General features: G+C 23.2%; 4 protein-coding genes across 4 annotated transcripts in view; 2 read left to right on the top strand and 2 right to left on the bottom strand.

Annotated features, from left to right (window-relative positions):
* The window catches only part of LOC105362576 (uncharacterized), a 35413-nt gene extending 32191 nt beyond the window's left edge, over positions 1–3222 (top strand). Inside the window, exons 5-6 of the mRNA XM_011500037.1 lie at positions 1267–1708; positions 2005–3222. Of these exons, the coding sequence (XP_011498339.1) occupies positions 1267–1708; positions 2005–2386 (824 nt within the window). The 3' untranslated portion in view covers positions 2387–3222. The remainder of the gene's footprint in view (positions 1–1266; positions 1709–2004) is intronic.
* Positions 3223–5938: 2716 nt separating this feature from the next.
* LOC105362564 (leucine-rich repeat-containing protein 45-like) lies at positions 5939–9088 on the bottom strand. The gene is made up of 4 exons (XM_011500027.1): positions 8841–9088; positions 8021–8484; positions 6510–7947; positions 5939–6098 (listed from the first exon to the last, which is right to left on the bottom strand). The coding sequence occupies exons 1-4, from the start codon at positions 8930–8932 to the stop codon at positions 6029–6031; spliced, it is 2064 nt and encodes a 687-aa protein (XP_011498329.1). The 5' UTR covers positions 8933–9088; the 3' UTR covers positions 5939–6028.
* A 101-nt stretch (positions 9089–9189) lies between these two features.
* Positions 9190–10212, bottom strand: mRpS18C (mitochondrial ribosomal protein S18C). Its single transcript, XM_011500016.1, has 4 exons — positions 9994–10212; positions 9829–9887; positions 9542–9749; positions 9190–9310 (listed from the first exon to the last, which is right to left on the bottom strand). Exons 1-4 carry the CDS (start codon positions 10067–10069, stop codon positions 9222–9224), a joined length of 432 nt encoding a protein of 143 aa, XP_011498318.1. The 5' UTR covers positions 10070–10212; the 3' UTR covers positions 9190–9221.
* A 3158-nt stretch (positions 10213–13370) lies between these two features.
* Positions 13371–17126, top strand: LOC105366201 (uncharacterized). The gene is made up of 6 exons (XM_011504556.1): positions 13371–13458; positions 13547–13597; positions 14116–14178; positions 15819–15866; positions 16939–17009; positions 17076–17126. Exons 1-6 carry the CDS (start codon positions 13401–13403, stop codon positions 17124–17126), a joined length of 342 nt encoding a protein of 113 aa, XP_011502858.1. The 5' UTR covers positions 13371–13400.
* Positions 17127–19476: the final 2350 nt, after the last annotated feature.

Here is a 19476-nt window from a genome sequence, read left to right as displayed (position 1 = left end):
TATTCACAGAAAAGTCAGTCTTATGAAGTTAAAATGTACTTTCCGTTATTATTTATACAGACAAATTTTGTTTTAATTACTTTACTAGAATATTTTTGTATTTCACATACGCGCGCGCGCTCGCACATAGTGAGTATGGATATTTATTTTTCATTTTTACTCATGAAGTTATTTATTTGTAATTTTTAATAAGTGAGAAGAAAAATTAATTTTCTTTGTCTTAAGTTTTTCATAGAAATTGATAATTATTAAATGATATTGCAAAAATGATGATAAATTGAAAGACGAATGAATGTATTAAAAAACTGAGAAATACCATTGAATCATCGGTTTATTTACAGTTATATACGAAAATATTGATACTTACGTCATGTTTTAAAATAGCCAATGAAAAGACATGTTTTAGCATGAGACATTTTAAGTATTAAGAGGCTTGTTATTACGATAATAAACTATTATAGAGTAACATTAGCTTTTGTAAAAAATTAAAATTTGGAGGTAATATATTTTTGACGTCACAGTTTTATTCAATTTTAATAGTAAAAAAAAGAACTAGTTTTCATACAATTTAAACATTGTTGGTATAATGCACTAATAAAGAAATTTATCTTTCATCTTTATTGTTTATTAAAAATATTTTATACGTCGCTATATTGTTTCAAAGTTTGTTTAAAAATGCAAGCTTTTTCCACTAAGATAGTTGTATAAAAATCAAAGAGATTTTTTAATTCTCTAAATTTATTTGATAATAAATATTGATTATAATATTATAAAGGTAAAAGTAAAAAGTAAAATATAAATAAATACATAATATATGAAAATTATATTCACATATTAATAACATTGGATTAAGGAAAACAAAATAAGTTTGTAAATCCATTCTTTTAATAAATAGTCATCTGTAATATGATTTATTTTAAAAGTATTACAAATACTTTAATAATTTACTTATAATATTTAAGCTATTTATATAAAATTAATAAATTGATTCAAAGCATGTATGATATGATATTGTACGTTGTTTTACATTTTTTAAGATTTTATAATATATACATACCATGGCCATTGATCGATATATTATTATTTCCAAATAATTATAAGAATAATCAAAGTATTGCCGTACCTTTCAAAAAAGCATAATGATCAAATTGCTAAATTAATAAATTTTAATTAAAAATTGGCAATCATTGGTTTTTTGAAAACACTTGGAAACGCATGATGAACAATTATATCAATCTCTAAACAGTTTGACATTCTGAATAACAGGTGATGTGCGTATCCAGTTGAATGCTACAGTACGCTTACCTTCGGTGAGTACCACTACTGCCACTCTCGGCAGTTGCACTCTTAATATAACGGCTTCAGCGACGTCAGCCGGTGGCTCAGAGTCGAGCAAAGGTCTTCTCGGACCTCGTAACAGTCTCAACGGGGGTGGCATTGTGAGCGGGCATCATTACGGGGCCGGGATTAGTGATACCGTCAACAGAGATGAATCGCCCTGGATACCTATGTCCTTGATGTCGGCTTGCCCCTGGGAGTGCGACACCACCTATTTGCCGGAGAAGGATGTGGCGCGGCTTGCGGAGGTACGCAGACTCCTGCAAACCTGCGGCTGGTACCACGAGGGATTGAGTTGGCAGCAAAGCGAAAACCTTCTTAAAGATGCGCCTGTTGGCAGGTGGCTTATGAGGGATAGTTCCGACAGCAGGTGAGCGAAGCGTGGTATGGGCTCCTAAAATTGTGCCAATTCAACTTTGTATAAGTTGTCCGTTAGGAGATAGAATTGAAATTTGAATATCACGCGTGAAAGTACATGTTGGTGAAATAGTTTCTGATCTGAATATTTATATAATAATATTTTAACTTATATTTTTATGTTATTCAATAAATCTATTTACATATTTCAATAAATATATTTATTTTATGCGAGAATGGAAACCCTTTCACGATCAATAAGATTATTGATTTGGATATCAATCATTGAAAATATTTTTTTATTCGCAGGTATACATTTGCAATATCTGTTCAGACTGCACGAGGTCCAACATCAGTACGCGTGTTTTACTTCATGGGGAAGTTCCGCCTGGATGCGGAGCCCCGATTAGCTCTAACAATGCCCCTCTTCGACTGTCCAATAAAAATGCTAGAATACTACTGTGAGTACTCAAAGCATGTGGACGATCACCGTCAAGAGGTTTGGCTCGACTATAGTGGCCAGATCTATTCACAAATCTACTTGTCAGAACCTCTCGTAAAGGAGGTTCGCTCACTCTCTCAACTTGCACGCATTGCCGTCAATCAAGGGAGTGCGCGCCTCGAGAAAGACATGGAGAGGCTTCCACCTGTCATCAGAAACTATCTTAAGGAATATCCGTACACCTTGTGAGAGTGATAGGCGTTTATTTATGTATTGGTACAATATTTGTTTTTCGTTTTGAAAAGTCCCCTGTATGTTTAGATAAAGATAGACTCTTACTATTACTGACATTCATATCAACGTTATTTCTTACATTCTTGTTTTCGGTCATCTTGTTATCTAACCTTTAACAGCGAATACACAAAGGCTAATTCATTTTTTAGCGTTACTCTACAATTTGAGGATGTCATAAAATAGCAAAATAATCATAAAGCGCGATTGTCATCTATTTTCTATTTTTATGTGTTTATACTAATAAATACTTCTAAAAATTGTCAAAAACGTACAAGTATAGGGAGACGTCGCCTTCTTACTAAATGTAATTTATAAGATAATAGAATATTACATCGGAAGAATTAAGTGAAAATTCTTAACTTATTTCTTTTATATGAATTAATACATCGAAGTATCGTTCCAATAGTTTGTATTAAAACATTCGATTTTACTTTGTAAATTTTTCGTGTGGTTTTTCTTAAGAACCGTGTTATATTTTATTTATTTGTATGAGCTAGCGACATGGAAAGAGGGTGTAAGAATTTTAGAATCTAATGTATCGAAAGACTGAAAGCTTAAAATTTAAGTTGTTTGTACAGAAAAAAGATTAGTTATTACATGTAATGATTAGATTAGAATTGCAGAATGCTCTAAGCACAAGTATATTTTAATATTTTAAAAAATAATATCTTACATTTGATACTTTCGATATTTTATTTTTCCCAAATTCATAACCCTCTTGCCTAATATCTTAATGAAAATTATCATACTTAGTCTAGTCAAATGATAAACGATGTAATAAAATGTAATAAAACGTGACATATTAGGTATGAACAATCTATTTTTATTTTTTATATTACAAATGGATAATACAAGTTTTGTTTAATAAGTAAATATTGATCATCCAGATGTAATAGAAATGTATTTGGTTTCATTACTGATTACATAAAAATAGAATTTAACTTATATCTTTGAGTAATTTTTTGCAGCAAAAAATACAATTATTTGTTAAATAAATTTGTATAACTTTATTACGCGTATTATCAAATATTAAGATTGTATGATTCTTTCAATGAGATATATTTATTTGTTTGGATAAAAGCAAATGGTGTTATGAATTTAGCACTTCTTTAGTATCGAAATAAAAATAAAAACGATTTGTTCACGTAGAAAAAAAATATTTTTTGAAAATTTAATTTTATCGTAATTCGTTCATAACAAACTAACGGATTAAAATAAAAGAAAAAGTTTCATAATAAAATACTTTTTCCCAAACAAATAAGACTAGCATATATTGCAAGATCATCTGCTAAGTATATAATTATTAAATATCTAAATTCTGTCTCGTAAATGAATTGTTTCGGCAGCGTTTTGTAAAGAAAATTAATTGCCGGTTCAATAACAATATCTTCTGGAATTTTAATGCATACAAAAATTTTATTTGGAAGATTAATACTTTTTATTTAGTAAAGTAAATATTTTAGGATATATAAACAGCTTATATTTTCCATTAGAAAAATCAGTGATATGCGACTATATACAGTTATATATTTAATTAAAAAATTATAAAATTAAAAATGGAATTATATAATTTTCTAAATGTTAATAAAATAGATAGTTATAAAATTTCATTAATAGAATATATTTTATAACATCATACAATTATAAATATATATTTTTTTAAATAATTGTTTTGAAAACATTTATTAAAGCAGAGATTAATTCATGAAATTATAAATAATTTTCAATATATATAGAAATTGTTTGGTTAAAAAAAAATTTTTGGTATTCTAAGTAAAAAGTAATGAATTTATTTTTATTTATTAAATCGACTACTTTTTTATAAAAAATAAAAGTAACAAAATTTTGTATCAAATAATATTTAACTATATATTTTTTATTAAATTATTGTTATATAATAGTTATCATTGAATTATCAAAATTTTCAAGTATTGTGAATCATAAAAAGAATTATTTATTTACATATCTTGTGTTAATTGAAACGTATACGATTATTTTTATGTATATAATTATATAAAAACTAATTCTAAATGAAAAGAAAGTATAATTTTAATGAATTTTAAATTATTTGCAGAATCTTAGCAAATAAGAAATATAGAACATTTCACTGGTCAAGAATGACAGATATTTAAGATCAATGATTTGTCTTTTGATGGAAATTCTGTATAATGTCGTAATTTACTGTACTTTTCTTTTTCTTATATGTTCATTTATAAATATGATTGGTTAAAGGCGTTAAATTATGAGGCCTTTAAATTTAGTCATGTAAGTACGATATGCATTGTATTTTTTGTTATTGTGTAATTCGTAAATACTGGTATAAAATTTTACCAATTGATAAAATAACATCAATAACAAAACTTAATAATATTTCATCAATATTATTAGTAAATTTTTTCGTTTGTAAGTCGTAGAATATTTATCGTATTCAGAAATTTGACGATTACCAAAATAAATGAATTTATTTTTATTGGTACACAAAAACTCAGCAAATGGCAAAATAGCATTTTATCAATTGATATTTTTGTGTTTATTATTCTATTTGCTATATGTGAATTATATAATAAGAGGATTCATATGATTGACATAATGAAAACAGTGAAATTGAAAAACTTGTATGTATTGTGTGCCTTTGTGTCGTATAAATTGACTCATAGAATATTAAAAGAAACTACAGTAATTGTCTCTATATTAGAGACGATAATATATATTTATCGTACCTATAATTTCAAGCTTCGTACTTGAGGAGCAAGGTATAATTTTTTTCAAACTGCTATTGTAATTAATATATGAATTTTTAGTTTTTTTTTCTCTCACAAAAGTTGCCTTTTTTCATTAAAAAATTTGTAAAATATTAAACTGTAAGTGATGCATTCAGAAGGTGAATTATATAATTTTGCGTTATAGCTGGTCATTGGTAAGCCGGACCAAACGATGAGAGACTGATCAGGCCCTAAACTGCCAGTTTTGATCGATAAAACCGATGTTTTCTTTGTAAATTTGCGAATGTAAAGTCGGTTACTTCGATAAACATTATACTTTATTATAGCAATGAAATGTGTATAAATGAGGTAACTTATTAAAGAACTATTTATTATATATTATTAATGTTCTTATTTCCTTGCACTTATTATTACCTTATTTCAAATTAATGTTTATTCTTACATTAAAACATATTTTTTGTAAACAATATGTGAATTATATTTCTTGAATTTAATTTTATTTATAATTTTTATTTTCGAAACATTTTCATAAATTTTTTTACATAATTATAATTATGTGAATTCAAATTAATGTATATGTCTGCATTAATTTGTAGGTATTAGTTTAAAAATTATATAAATATACTTATGCAAATGAATAATATTCAACACTTGTATTATTTTAAATTTAACTGTTCATTATTATGTAAGAATAAATAATGTTATTTAAATTTGTCTGTATGATAATATTTTACTTGTATATATAAGATTAATGTCTATACAAAATTATATGTTTTATGTTCTGCGTTTGATCTGACTATAAAAATGTTTATAATAAGATGAAATGTTTTGTAAGTTATGTATCTCATTACGATTTTTCAAAAGTTGTACAATTTTATACGACAGATCCAACAAATTTGCTAATAGCTGCTTGAAATTGATGTGCTCTTTGAACTTGTTCAGATCTGCAAAGAAAAGAATATATTGAATATATAAAAATTTGTAAAACTTGAATCTTGCCTTAAAATTGAAATCTATCTTATTGTAAATGTTATTTTTTGTAATGTACATGGAAACAATGATGAATTAATTTAATATTAGTAATTAATTAAAAATATTACAATTTAATAGATTCTATGTAATTTCATAATTAAAATAAATAGGTGTAAATTACAAATACTCAAACTTTTTGTTTTAAAATAAAATTTAGAGTGGTTTTCGTTTGCATAATGAAATGTTTTTAAAATAAAATCTATATAATTTAAAAGAACAACATTTAATGAACAGTTTTTAAATAAAAGAAATTTTTATAAAGTTTTAAAATATTTATGAAGTATAATAAACAGTTAAAAAAACTAAAACATTAAAATACATACTTGAAATCATCCAGTTCTCTCGTTTTTTGCATAATAACGTTTTTTAACTTTTCGATTTCGGTTTCCTTCACTCGAAGTGATTCTACATGATTAATTTGTGCTTCACTTATTTGTGCATACAATCCATTTACTTGAGAAAGCATCTTTTGGACTTGGTCATTTTGTTCTCGAATTCTGGCAGTTTGGTCTTGAAGTTCCGATTTCAAATTACATGATCTTTCTTTCTCCAATTGTAATTCCATTTTTAAAGCCTCATATCTTTTCTGTGGTTCTATCGATTCTTCTTGAAGTTTTATTACTTGTTTTTGAAGGTAAGCAATTGACTTTCTTGATTCTTGAAGTTTCTCTTCCAGTTTCTCTCTCTCCTCCTTTGATTTATGTAAAGCTTCTTCAATTTTCATCGTCTTAGCTGCAAATCTTTCATTTTCATCTGCTTTCATCTTTAATTTTGACTGCGACTCGACTGTTTCTCGGAATTCATTTCTAAGCTTTTGCAAATGCTCTTGGCATTTTTCTAAAGCTTCTGTAGACTCTTTCAAAGTTTCTTTTAAAGTGTTAATTTCTATCTTGTAACGATTTTCTTTTTCTTGTATTTCCCTTTTTATTCGATGAACATCAGTTTTACATTCTGATATAGTATCTTCATAATTTTGTATAGTGGATGAAAGTTTATCTTTTATAGATTGAATTTCTAAAGTAGCTTTTCTCAATTCTTTTTCATAAGCACGATTTTTGGCATCTATTTCTTGTTTTTGTTTTAAATTACTTTCATATGTTTCTTCTAAGTCTTTGTAGGATTCTTTCCAATTCTTTTCTAATTTCATGTGGACTTTTTTCAAGTTTTCAATATCTGTAGTTTTTTCTTCACGAATATTAGAATTTTCGTCCTTAACACGTTCAAGCTCAGACTTTATTTCTTCATTTTCAGTGTGTATTAATTTAAGTGCTGTAGTTTTTGATTCTAAATCACTTCTTAAATGATCTATAGTTGCTGATCTATCTTGTAAAATGTTATTAAGAGCTTCCATTTTTTCATCAATTTCTGTAAAATTATAATTTCCAGTATCAGTATTTTTTGAAATTCGTATTAATGTTTTATTTTTTGAACCATTTTTATCATCATTTCTTGAATTTTCTGAAGCAATATTATTTAATTCTTCAATTGATGTTGTTGGTCTTTCTTTCCATTTTTTTTTTGTTTGTATTCTAGATTTTATTTGGAAAACCCCATCATCTTCACTTGAAACTGAAACTGAACAGATATTTTCTTTTAAAACTATTGGTGTTTCACACAATATTCGTCTTTTTTTATTTTCTATTATTTGTTCAGTTATAGCCGAATGTATATCATTTGGTATGCAATTTCCTTTAAGATTTAAAGATAATAATACACGGTTTGTTTGAATACCTTGTAAAATCTTTTTACCACCATTCGTACCTATATGAAAATAAAATATCTATTAATAATACTTAAATCATGTCAATATAATTATGATATTGTAGAATATTACCTAAAGAATTCCAAGCTAAATCTAATTTTTTTAAGTTCTTATTGCGTGTTAAAACTTTGACAAGTGGATCTGCACAATTTGTAGATATTTGATTATATCGAAGATCTAACTCTTCTAAACAATTATTTTTTGCTAAACCATCACAAAACTTATAAAAACAATCAATCTGTGATCCTAAGTTGTTCCATTCGATATGTATAATTTTAAGAGTATTATTATGAATTAACATTTCACCAAGTTGTTCAACCAAAGGACCATTTATATTGTTACCCTTGAGATATAATGATGAAACACTTGATCCTTCAAAAAGTGCTTTTAAAATATAGCTTGATCCTTTTGGAATCAACATACAATCACTAAGATTCACCAGCTTAATAATAGGACTTGACGATAACACTTGACCAATAATTTTACATAAACTAGCTATTATAGATGTGTGAGCAAGTTGTAATTCTCCTGTCGAACTAAAAAGAAGCTTTAAAAGATTGCCAATGACTTTTATGATTGTATAATTATAACCTAATTATTTTGCTTATAATTTTTTACTTCTATATTATTATATGCACATCTATTTTAACTAGGTATAAATTTAATTGCTTTAAAAATAAATTATAAAAAATTTATTGATTATAAAATAGTATACATGAATTAACTGTGTATTATGTTAAATAAAAACATTATAGAATTATGTCATTAAAATTTCCTTGAAAATTTTTACTAAAAATTAAAATTGACAAGTTATTTCTCATTTCAAGAAGTATCATAAAATTCTCGGTTAACAATTCGAAATTTTCCCGCTAAATTAAAGGCTTAAAATCACCAGCTTGTTTTGAACGCCTCGATAATTTCTTGTTCAACAAGGATTCCTTGTTTTTGGCAAATTTGTAAAAACAGCTCGGCATCGTCCAGCATTTTTGCATATCGATTAATTTTTCCTTTTTATCCTTTTTTATCGTTACCTGGACCGCAACATAAACCACAACAAACTAAAACTTTATTTCCAGTGTGTTGTAACAGAAAAACTGGGTAAAGCGCCATCTAAATAGGTATGAGAAACTTGATTATCAACCCTCGATAAATGAAACAAATTTTAATACCATTTCTTCATTAGAATTTTATTTAAAATATATTAAATATTTGTTATTTCACAAAACGCTTATTACATTTATTACATTATTTATATAAAAATATAATAAATTATTTAAAGAATTTTTCGCATTAATGGATCTATTCGTAAAAGTACAGGATCATCGACATACTTCATATCTTTTGTCATGAACCCCATTAAACCTGAAAATTATTATTCTACTGTTTATTTTTTTATTAAGAGAAACAATATTATTTTCCATACAATTATATACATCTCACTATATATGTAAATTATAAAATGATTTACAAATTTACAATTTTTATCTAAATTAAAATAATCATATAGATATATTGTATTTAACATAAATAAGCTTTCTATACTGTTAAATTTTAAATAAAATTTTGTTATTCTAATTAGTTTTATATACAAACCTGCAAATTGAGCTTTGTGAATTTCTCTCTCTAATCTTTGTTGTTGTTTTGCACATAAACCTGTAATATGACGTCCATACACTCTACCAGTAAATCGACTTTGAAATTGAGATAATAATCTGACATTTTTATAGTCAGGATGAATATCATATTTACAAAAAATACAAGATTTCCTTTCTTTTAGAAATGGATTCTCCATTTCAATGGGCTAAAAAGAATGTATTACAGACATTAGATTTCATACTTTATTAATACATTATGAAAGAGTATTTGTGAATAATAATTACTTCATCATTTTCTTTTTCCACAATATTTTGTGGTCTTTGTCGACTTGTACAAATATTTACTTTAAAAAAGATTAAAATTAGTTTTAATAACTTTTAAATAATATAATATTAGAACGCACAATACAAAAATTTGTATAAATATGAATACTAAAAATGAAAACTAACCTCTGGAATTATTTACGTTCCTAAGTAGGCAAGTAGTCTTATTATTTAATACACGTGAATAAATTATGAAATTCATTATTGAATACAAAAATGTATTATAAGTACTTCTATATAGAATATATTTAATTATAATGAACTTATCACGTATAACAATTTGGAATAAACATTCCCACCGCTTATCAAACGATATAGATTATTATATCCAATTACGATGGCAGTACGCAAGTTTTATAAACGCAGTGCTGCCAGTTTTATTCCGATATAAATTGGGTTTAGCTTACATTGTGTATATAGAACTAATTCTCATTTTTGTATATTGCTTGAAAGTAAATCGGTGAGTTTTTTTAAAACTTGCATGATTTACGAAAACATAAGTATCAAATAAAATAATTAGTATTTTATATAATTGTAGTTAAAATGTATTTGTTAAAATTTATAAACAATGTTTATATAATCGTATATACTACAGTTGATGTACTACAGTACTTTTGCTCATAAATTCACAGTTTTGCTCATCGAATAAGACTTCAAGATCTTCTCTTGTTCAATTAGAACAAATAAGAAAAATACAAATCATCAAAAATACCCACTAATAAATAGAGAAACTTACTTACACACTATAGATCTATTAATTTAAAATTTGACACGTTTGTAATGTTTTAATGTTTTCTCTATCCATTTATGGATAGAAGCTACTGGCAGTGATAGATTCAAATGTTCAAATATTGTCCGTCGTTTTCAGTTAATTAATGCAAAAGCTAATTTAAAATAATAATTTAGCAATTTTAATTATAAATAATTTTTTATTATAAATAATAAATTATAAACAACCAAAAATAAATATTATTTATATCAGAATTACCAAAATATATGTTATTCAGAGCTTATATTATCATCATGATTCGGAAGTTAGGTCGGGTAGGCATGCCAAACCACACATACACACGTGCGCGTGCATGCGTGACACGCAAGACGGATGTACCCATCTCAAGCGTAAAAGGGATGTTGTAATTTGTAAGGAACATATATTTGTTTATGATTTTTTTTACCATCAGTAGCGTGTCTTCACGTATATTTATGAATTATTGAGGGATATTTATTAGTATGTTAGACAATATTTTTAGAGAGAAAATTTCCAAATTTGTTATAATATTTAGTCTATATTGAAAAACAATGCGATTTTCTTTCAATTATTTTTTGTTATTATTAATTAAATCTGCTACATGAAAGCAATAACTAAAGCAATTATAGAATATTTTGTAGAGGCTAATTTAGCGTTTTTTATGGAAAAAATATACTCTTTTTGTTGTTAATAAAAGTTGTTAGAAACAGATTAAATTTGTATCAACTATTGGTTAATACAGTTGTAATGGTACAAGTGTACTATTGAATATTTTTTGAGGGCAAAAATATCATATTTATATTTAGATTATAATAAAAAGTATGGACTTTTATAATTGCGTTATTAGGGATTCAAACGCAGAGTAATTGCTAGTGTATATAAAAGATGTGGTAATAATAAGGATTAAAAGAGTTAGGTATACGCAACAGGCATAAAGATTTCGAATGCTAAAGAATGAACATCTATGCGAATAACATCAACTTTTCTCTTATAATAAAAAATTCTGCTTAAGACGTATAGGTTCACAATTATGAAATGTTATATTAATTCACATGTAGCTATATACATATCTTATTTCTAATATATGTAACCGACTCATGAACCTAGATATTTTTATCAAATAAAAAAGAGTTAAACACATTTTCTATTAACCACCAAGGTTGATAGTTAAAAATACTATCGTAAGTGCAATTCTAATATTCATATATTATTATAATTCATAAATAACGAATAATTTCACAGTTTACTTTAGTTATCTGAAATTGTTAATATCAATAACATGCATGCAACGGTCGTCGTGACGTTCTAAGCTAACCAGTAGGCAATACAATGTACAAATAAAACATAATTTTTTTAAAATACCGAATTTTATGAAATAAAAGAGATGCTGGATCGACACATCATAAATGATATGATACGATATGAACATAAAGCAAATTTCCGTTTAGTATTAAGCTCGAGTATGTTTCTAAAAAATCGAAGCGCTATGCAATTTCTAAAATATTTAACATTGACAGCAAATTCTTTCAGTTATATTTGTTAAATTTTTATTTGTTTTTATAACAATTTAAGTTAAGGTGTCATAGTGTTCAATATATGCTATGTAATAAAATATGTATCTTAAAGCACACATTTTGCAGAATATCTGTATGTGCTTAGTTATAAATTTTGCAGAGTGTGGGAATCTGTGTGTACACGAATTAAATATGTTTCATTTTATTTCCTTCTTTTTGGAAGAAGCCGAGTAAGAGTTAGAAGATTTATAAGATGCATGTTTTTGCACTTTAAAAATATAATAATTTACAGTTTCCATTGTTCGTACATTTATCATGCTGCTTAAACTAGGGAAGGAAGATTTTGAAGAATTTTGCAAGGCATAAGCATAGGCTGATATCATAATAATATATGTTAGGTAAGTTGTAAGTGATCCTGATCAGCTAATGAACAATGTAATAGCAAAAAGTCCAGGTAGGAAGGACGTTTTAAAAAATTCTTTGTTTGCTGTACTTTTTTTTATTATTTCTAAATATTTCATTCTTATTTGAATCAGTATTTCTTTTTCTACTCAATCATTCTCCAAGCGATTTGTAATTGCATATATATATATATATATATATATATATATATATATATATAATTTCAATAAAATTTACCTATACATATAAGAGTAATTTAATACAACTTTATTGTACTCCAATTCTTTCTTATGATCGAGAAAACTTACCGCAGTCGAATAAAGTATAATAATTATAAATAAACTTTGAATTATATCAATTAGTTGATTGGTACTTATGCTGTCGTTTTTGCTAATTTAAAATCATATATCTTTATATTTTTACATTTAAATTTTTTACAGAAATTTCAAGAAATTTTGCATACATTTTATCAAATCATTTTTAAAACTATCTTGACGTAAAATATTCTGAATATTGTAAATTATGATTATTTATAAATCTATTGATAAAAAAATTATAAAATATTTGGTCAATTAATTTTCGAATTCAGTTAACAATTATCAGTTGTGTTATCTAAAATATAAATAAAACAATTATAATAATATAAAAATTTAATTAATATTTAAATTATTATGAAAAATATGAATAACAAAACTATTAAATAAAACTTCATAAAGAGCACATATAGATTTATTAAAAGTTGTTATTTTCGTAATTATATACAGATTTTATATACAAACTTTTATTAACACAAAACATATATAAATAAAAATCATATTTAAAATATCAATATACAATAATAAAGTTTATATAAGTATCCCAAATAGATAATGCATTTTTCAATATTAATTTCGTTCTTTTTAATCTGCAGTTTAGCAATGCCTACAGGTATTTTTGTTTTAAAAACAACACACAATTTTTTTTATATTAAAGATGTTTAGAATTTGACCTTTAAATGTTTTATCTTTAAATTTAGGAAGAAGAGAACTTACATTTACAAAGGAGAATTGTCATGCATGTTGCAATGGTATAAAACATATTTTTAAAATTTAAACATGAAAAAATCTCTACAAAATATATTTGTTAAAAAATATATTGTATACTTAAATATTGTTTATGCTGATAATTATTAACTCAATTTATTTTTATCATAATGTAGAAGCATCCTTCTAATTATTTCTATAAGAAATAAACATAAATAAAAAAAATTATTATTACTACACAAGTAATAAATAATAGTCTAAGGTAAATGTAAATTAAAGAGATTTTATGTTTATGTACATGAAACATCTATAATGAATCTATAGCAATAAACGAAAATTTAAATATACACATTTTAAAAGATTACTGAATTGAAATAAAAATTTATATATTTTGCTTTATCCATTTTGCTATATTTAATGCGTGTATTATATTTAATGAGTTGGCATTGTGTATAAAATCTAAATATAAAAGAATATAAGAATGCCATCAAATCATAAAATTCCTATATTAATTATTTATTATAATTTGTTATTATGTTAAATTAATTCGTTTCGTATTTAGCTCTAAATCTTCCAGAAGAAATAAAAAATAATTGCAACTATTCGTGCATCAAAAAGTATTCATGTAAGTGGAATAAAATTTAAGTACTTTTTAATCTTGTATATATGGTAACAAATACAAATAAAATCAAAACAAAAATCATACTAGAATTAAAATTTTAAATAAAAATAATAGTTTCATTTCAAATATATAAGTTCAATAATAATATATTCAATAATAAATTTATTGTAAATTGATAAATTAATTCGTCTACATTGAAAAAAATAAAACACACAATAAATGTCTTTTTAGAAGATTTTTTATTTTTTACATACAAAATAACAAGGTAAATTAATTTAATAAAGGAACAATTAAATATAATATCAATGTTATGTTGATAAAAATTCCAGCATAAAAATCCAAATTCCAATATTATAAAATTTTTAAATAAGCAAGTTTTGAAATTTAATTTTAATATTTATTAATAAAACATCATTATTATTACTGAATTAGAAATTATATAATATTTTTCTATTACACTACCTTAGTACAATAATAGCTATTTCGTAATTCATTAAATAATATGAATAATACTTTATTTTAAATAGATCCTTTCAAAACGAAATTGATTTCACAATTCTTTCACATACTTATTTATGGTGGACACTTTTCATAAATTATATGACAAATTTGTTTACCTATTACTAGTAATTATCTCACCAAATATCGGCTGTTGTATTATAGTTTATATAATGTTTTTATTATAAATATTTTTTTACCGGACACGGTTTTATAAACAAATTATTTTATGCATAAATTATTTGTAAAAGTTATTTTACAAATATTTTATTTCACTTTAACGTTTATTAAAACTCTTTACATATGTAAATAAATTTTATTTACACCATACTTGTTTTTTTTTTACCTATATGATAAATTTATAACGACATAAATATAGGGTTTTTTTCATTTACAACAATCTATACTATAAAAAAATAATATTTAATAATTATTATAATTTAGAAATATTTTGAAGACCCGAGATTAGGAGGGCCATCAAATATTTATCCTTATTGATTTATCAATATCGTCGGCATAATAATATAAATTTTTTTATATAATTTGATTTTTTTATTTAAATAAGATGAAAATTAAGTTTTCGTAGTATTCATTATAACATTCATTATAATATCAAATACTGCTAATTTAGATGTCATGAGTTATGATCCAAGTAAATATTGTTATTGAAGTCTGTTATTGAATTTTACATTTTTTACAAAGTATTATGTAATTTTATTATAATTAAGTTATTTTATATTTAACGCCAGTAATATAATATTTTTGCTTATGTGATGAATTTAATTTATTATTTAAGAAATTCATTATCCAGGTGTATATTTAATAATATACATTAATAATAAAAGCATAATTCAAAAGCACAATAAATTCTATTCTTTGGAATTGTTGTTAGATTTTGATCTTGATTATTATCAAATATTCTGCTAATATTAATATATAAAAATGTACAAGTTTGAGATTGCAGTATCTGTTTTATGGGACTATTGTATGAAGTAGGTATTTTTTGATATGAAAGACTACGAATTTCATTTTATAACATTTCAATTTATTCATTAATAAATATTTACTTTACTCAATCTAATTACTTGTTTAAATATGTAAATTGATTTTTTTTTTAAATTATATTTATTTTCATTTTTATTTAGCACATATTAAGTATAATTCAGTACGTGATTGCTTAAGGGGTTGTAATAGTAAGTCATTCATTTTTTATGATATATCTATAAACAATTATACATAATATTTTAATATTTTATTTTTCATATTTTATATACGCGTCTAATATAATTATAAGAAAGCTTTTATATATACAAATATATATAATATACGTATAATATACGTATTAAAATAATGTACGTATTAAAATGTGTTACAAAGCCCACACATGCGCGTGCACACACGCACGCATACGCACACAAAATAAACTAATAAATATCAATGTTTAAATGATTAAATATTTACATATTTATGTCTGCGTCTTGTTTTCATTTTCCATAATATAGCATTTATAAATTAAATTATTTACGTAATTAGTAGAATTAATTAAAAACAATTTGGACAATTAATTACTTAATGTTTATTAATGTTGAAAATGTTACAGAATATTTTACTCGTTATTTAAACAATTTTAATAGACTTATAATTGTGTATAGCAAAGAAACAACATTTATTAATTTTAATATTCAGAATTTTGATGCACAATTTAAAGCAAAAAATTTTATTTTTGCTTAGGAAATAAGAACATTGTTTGAAAGGTTCCTTAAATTAAATTTAAAAATAATTATGAAATTAAAATATAATAAAAAATTAATTTTTTAATTACATATAGTTTATTATCTACATTGGATATTCTTACGGTTTACATATTACATTATTATGTAATTTTACATCTTAAAATGTTATAAATACTATAATTTTTCCTACAGTTTTTATTTATTTAAACAAAATTTATACAGGAAGATAGTAGATTTAATATTGCATCAATTAAGTAATATTTAATAGATAATATAAAATGTATTTGATAATTAATGGACAGTAGTCCTGAAATTACTTACGCATCCAAAAATGGTTCTATTTTATTATATTATCGTTTCTAACTTCTTTAATTTTTATATTTTAAATAATTAAAAAAGAATTTCCTTTTGTCTTCTTAATAATTAATATATTAACGTTACATAATAAATCATATAAATTGTTTAATACTCAAATTTTAATTTAAATAGCAATCTTATTTAAATATTTTATTTCATATTTTCTCGAATGTAGTTATAGCACAAGAATGCAGAGATGGTTGCATTTCAGCATGTGAATCTATGTTCATAAAAAGTAACAGAATTGTATAATATAAATTATTCATTTAATTTAATTTCACGTTCAATTCTTTCAATTGAAATTTGTTTTAGAGAACTATAATAGAACAAGGATTTCAAGACCGTATTCATATTTGGGAGTGAAACATACAAACTAATAAAATATTTATATGTAACAATAACAAATAACAAATAATTAACTATTAATAATAATAAATACTTGTAACTATTAAAAAAACTTCTACGTATATTTTCATGTATCATTTATAAAATATTAAATAAAATATGAAAATAAATTTAGTTGTTTTAGTATTTATAAATTTGTATAATATTTAATTTTAAAATGTTTAAAATTTTAAATGAGAATTATTAATGGTAACAAATGAATTTTTTGACTTTAATACGAATTGTAAATATTATCTCAAGACAAATGAATAATTATTAAAAATTATATAGAAACTAATAAATAAGTAGAAATAAAACTCATCTAATAATTGTATAGATGAATATATTAATGATATGAACTTTTTATATTTCTGTTTAATTTGAAACATATTCTTAAATTTTAAGAATTAAACTTAAGTTCTTATTTTTTCATAATTCAATTTAAATAATATATTATAATATTTTAACATTTTTTCATTTTTATCAAAGTGATATTAATGTTTACCAACCATAAATAATTTATTTTATATATAAAGATTAATATTGGTTTCAAATTCATAGATAGTAAATTTTTTGAAAAACCATTTATTTATTTCTATTGCCCTTCTGAGTTAAGTGTCTGCTTAAATTGTATTGATTACCATGTATTACATAAGAAGACATAAGTGAGTAATAAGTAATATACAGTTTTATTTTATTATAGATAGAATATATTTGAACTATATGTGAATCATATTGATAAATATATATAAATGCATATGAATTTCGAAAATTGAAATATGATTCTATATTTATTATTTAAGCTTAATTGTTTTGGGCTAAATTAAATTTTGGTTTAATTATCAGATTAAAAATTTGGTTTACATTAATCTGAATAAAGAGGAATTATGAAATAGAATTAACAATATTTAATTTGTTTCTATTTCAAATATGTAGTGAATGACTGAGAAATACAATCTAATACATTTAAATTTTAAATTTATATATGTAAAATAATGCTAATAATATAATAAAAAATTTATTTTATATTTAAAAATTGAATACATTATTAATGCAATATATTATACTATTAAATATTTATTTATATATTTACTTATTTATTTTAAATAATTAGAATAATTAATTAATAAAGAAATTATTATTTACAAAGAAAACAGAATTAAAGTAATATATAGTTATAATTTAATATATAGTTTTCATTTAAGGTGCCGTTACAATTTAAAATATTGTTAAAATGAAGCCTTATATTTAGACATATTCTATTTTTATATTCAGAAATGCTTATTATTAATATACTTCATACGAACAATTTATGATGAAAAAACTTTAATAAAAGCATATCAAATATTTAATAAATTTTATTATTTTTAAAATTTCTTATAGCATTTACCATAATCGTAAATTTGTAATAGTAATTATATTAACAAAGTAATTATGCATATTTATTTTTTTTATTATATTGGGATAAAATAATTAACATATACAAAAATATAATGTCTGAAATATTGCATTAATTGTATAAATCACAATATGCAAATGCGTTAATTTAATTAAATATTGTATATACTGATATTTTTAATATCATTAAAATATTTTTATTGCAATATACTGGGAATATAATTTTAAATCAAGGAAAACAGATCTGAACAAAAGCCATCACGAGCATAAAAGGATTTAAGAATTTTTATTTATGCGATTAAAAATTGTTCAATTTTTATAGAAAGGGAGGTCATTTAAGTTTTAAAAGTTTATTTAAATTTCATGTAAATATTTAATCAATCCTATTTAATATCTGCTATTAAACAATATTGCAATATATTATTAATATACTATAGAGTTATCTAAATACAGAATATTTATTTAGCATTAATTTAAAAAATATAATAAAGAAAAATAATAAAGGTGATTCAAAAGAAAATTAAATATTAGGAAAATTATATTATTGTCCAAATTTATTTGGCATAATATACCAATCTTTAAGTCAGAAATATATAGGAATACAATTAAATAACAATAATTGTAAAAATTCTAGTTTATATAAATATATAAACTCAAAAACTTTTAAATAAATATTTTTAATATTAAAATAAATATTTATTTTAATCTTATATTTATATTAAAAATAATTAGATTAATACAGATAATTAATTAAAAAATAATTTAATTTGCGAAGTCATAATGAAAAAAGTTTTAACATTATTGTCATTTTAAAATCTCGTACGTACACGATCAATATGGAAATTAATGATTTAAATTCTATTCTAGAATTTCTTATTTACGCAGATTTACAATTTTTTAAATTAAATTATTGTAATTTATCTTCTAATAT

Source organism: Ceratosolen solmsi, unplaced genomic scaffold (assembly GCF_000503995.2).
Source record: "Ceratosolen solmsi marchali unplaced genomic scaffold, CerSol_1.0 scaffold10, whole genome shotgun sequence".
In the NCBI taxonomy this organism is placed as follows: Eukaryota; Metazoa; Arthropoda; class Insecta; order Hymenoptera; family Agaonidae; genus Ceratosolen; species Ceratosolen solmsi.
The sequence above is the reverse complement of the archived record's forward strand: the minus strand, read 5'-3'. Positions and strand labels throughout refer to the sequence as shown.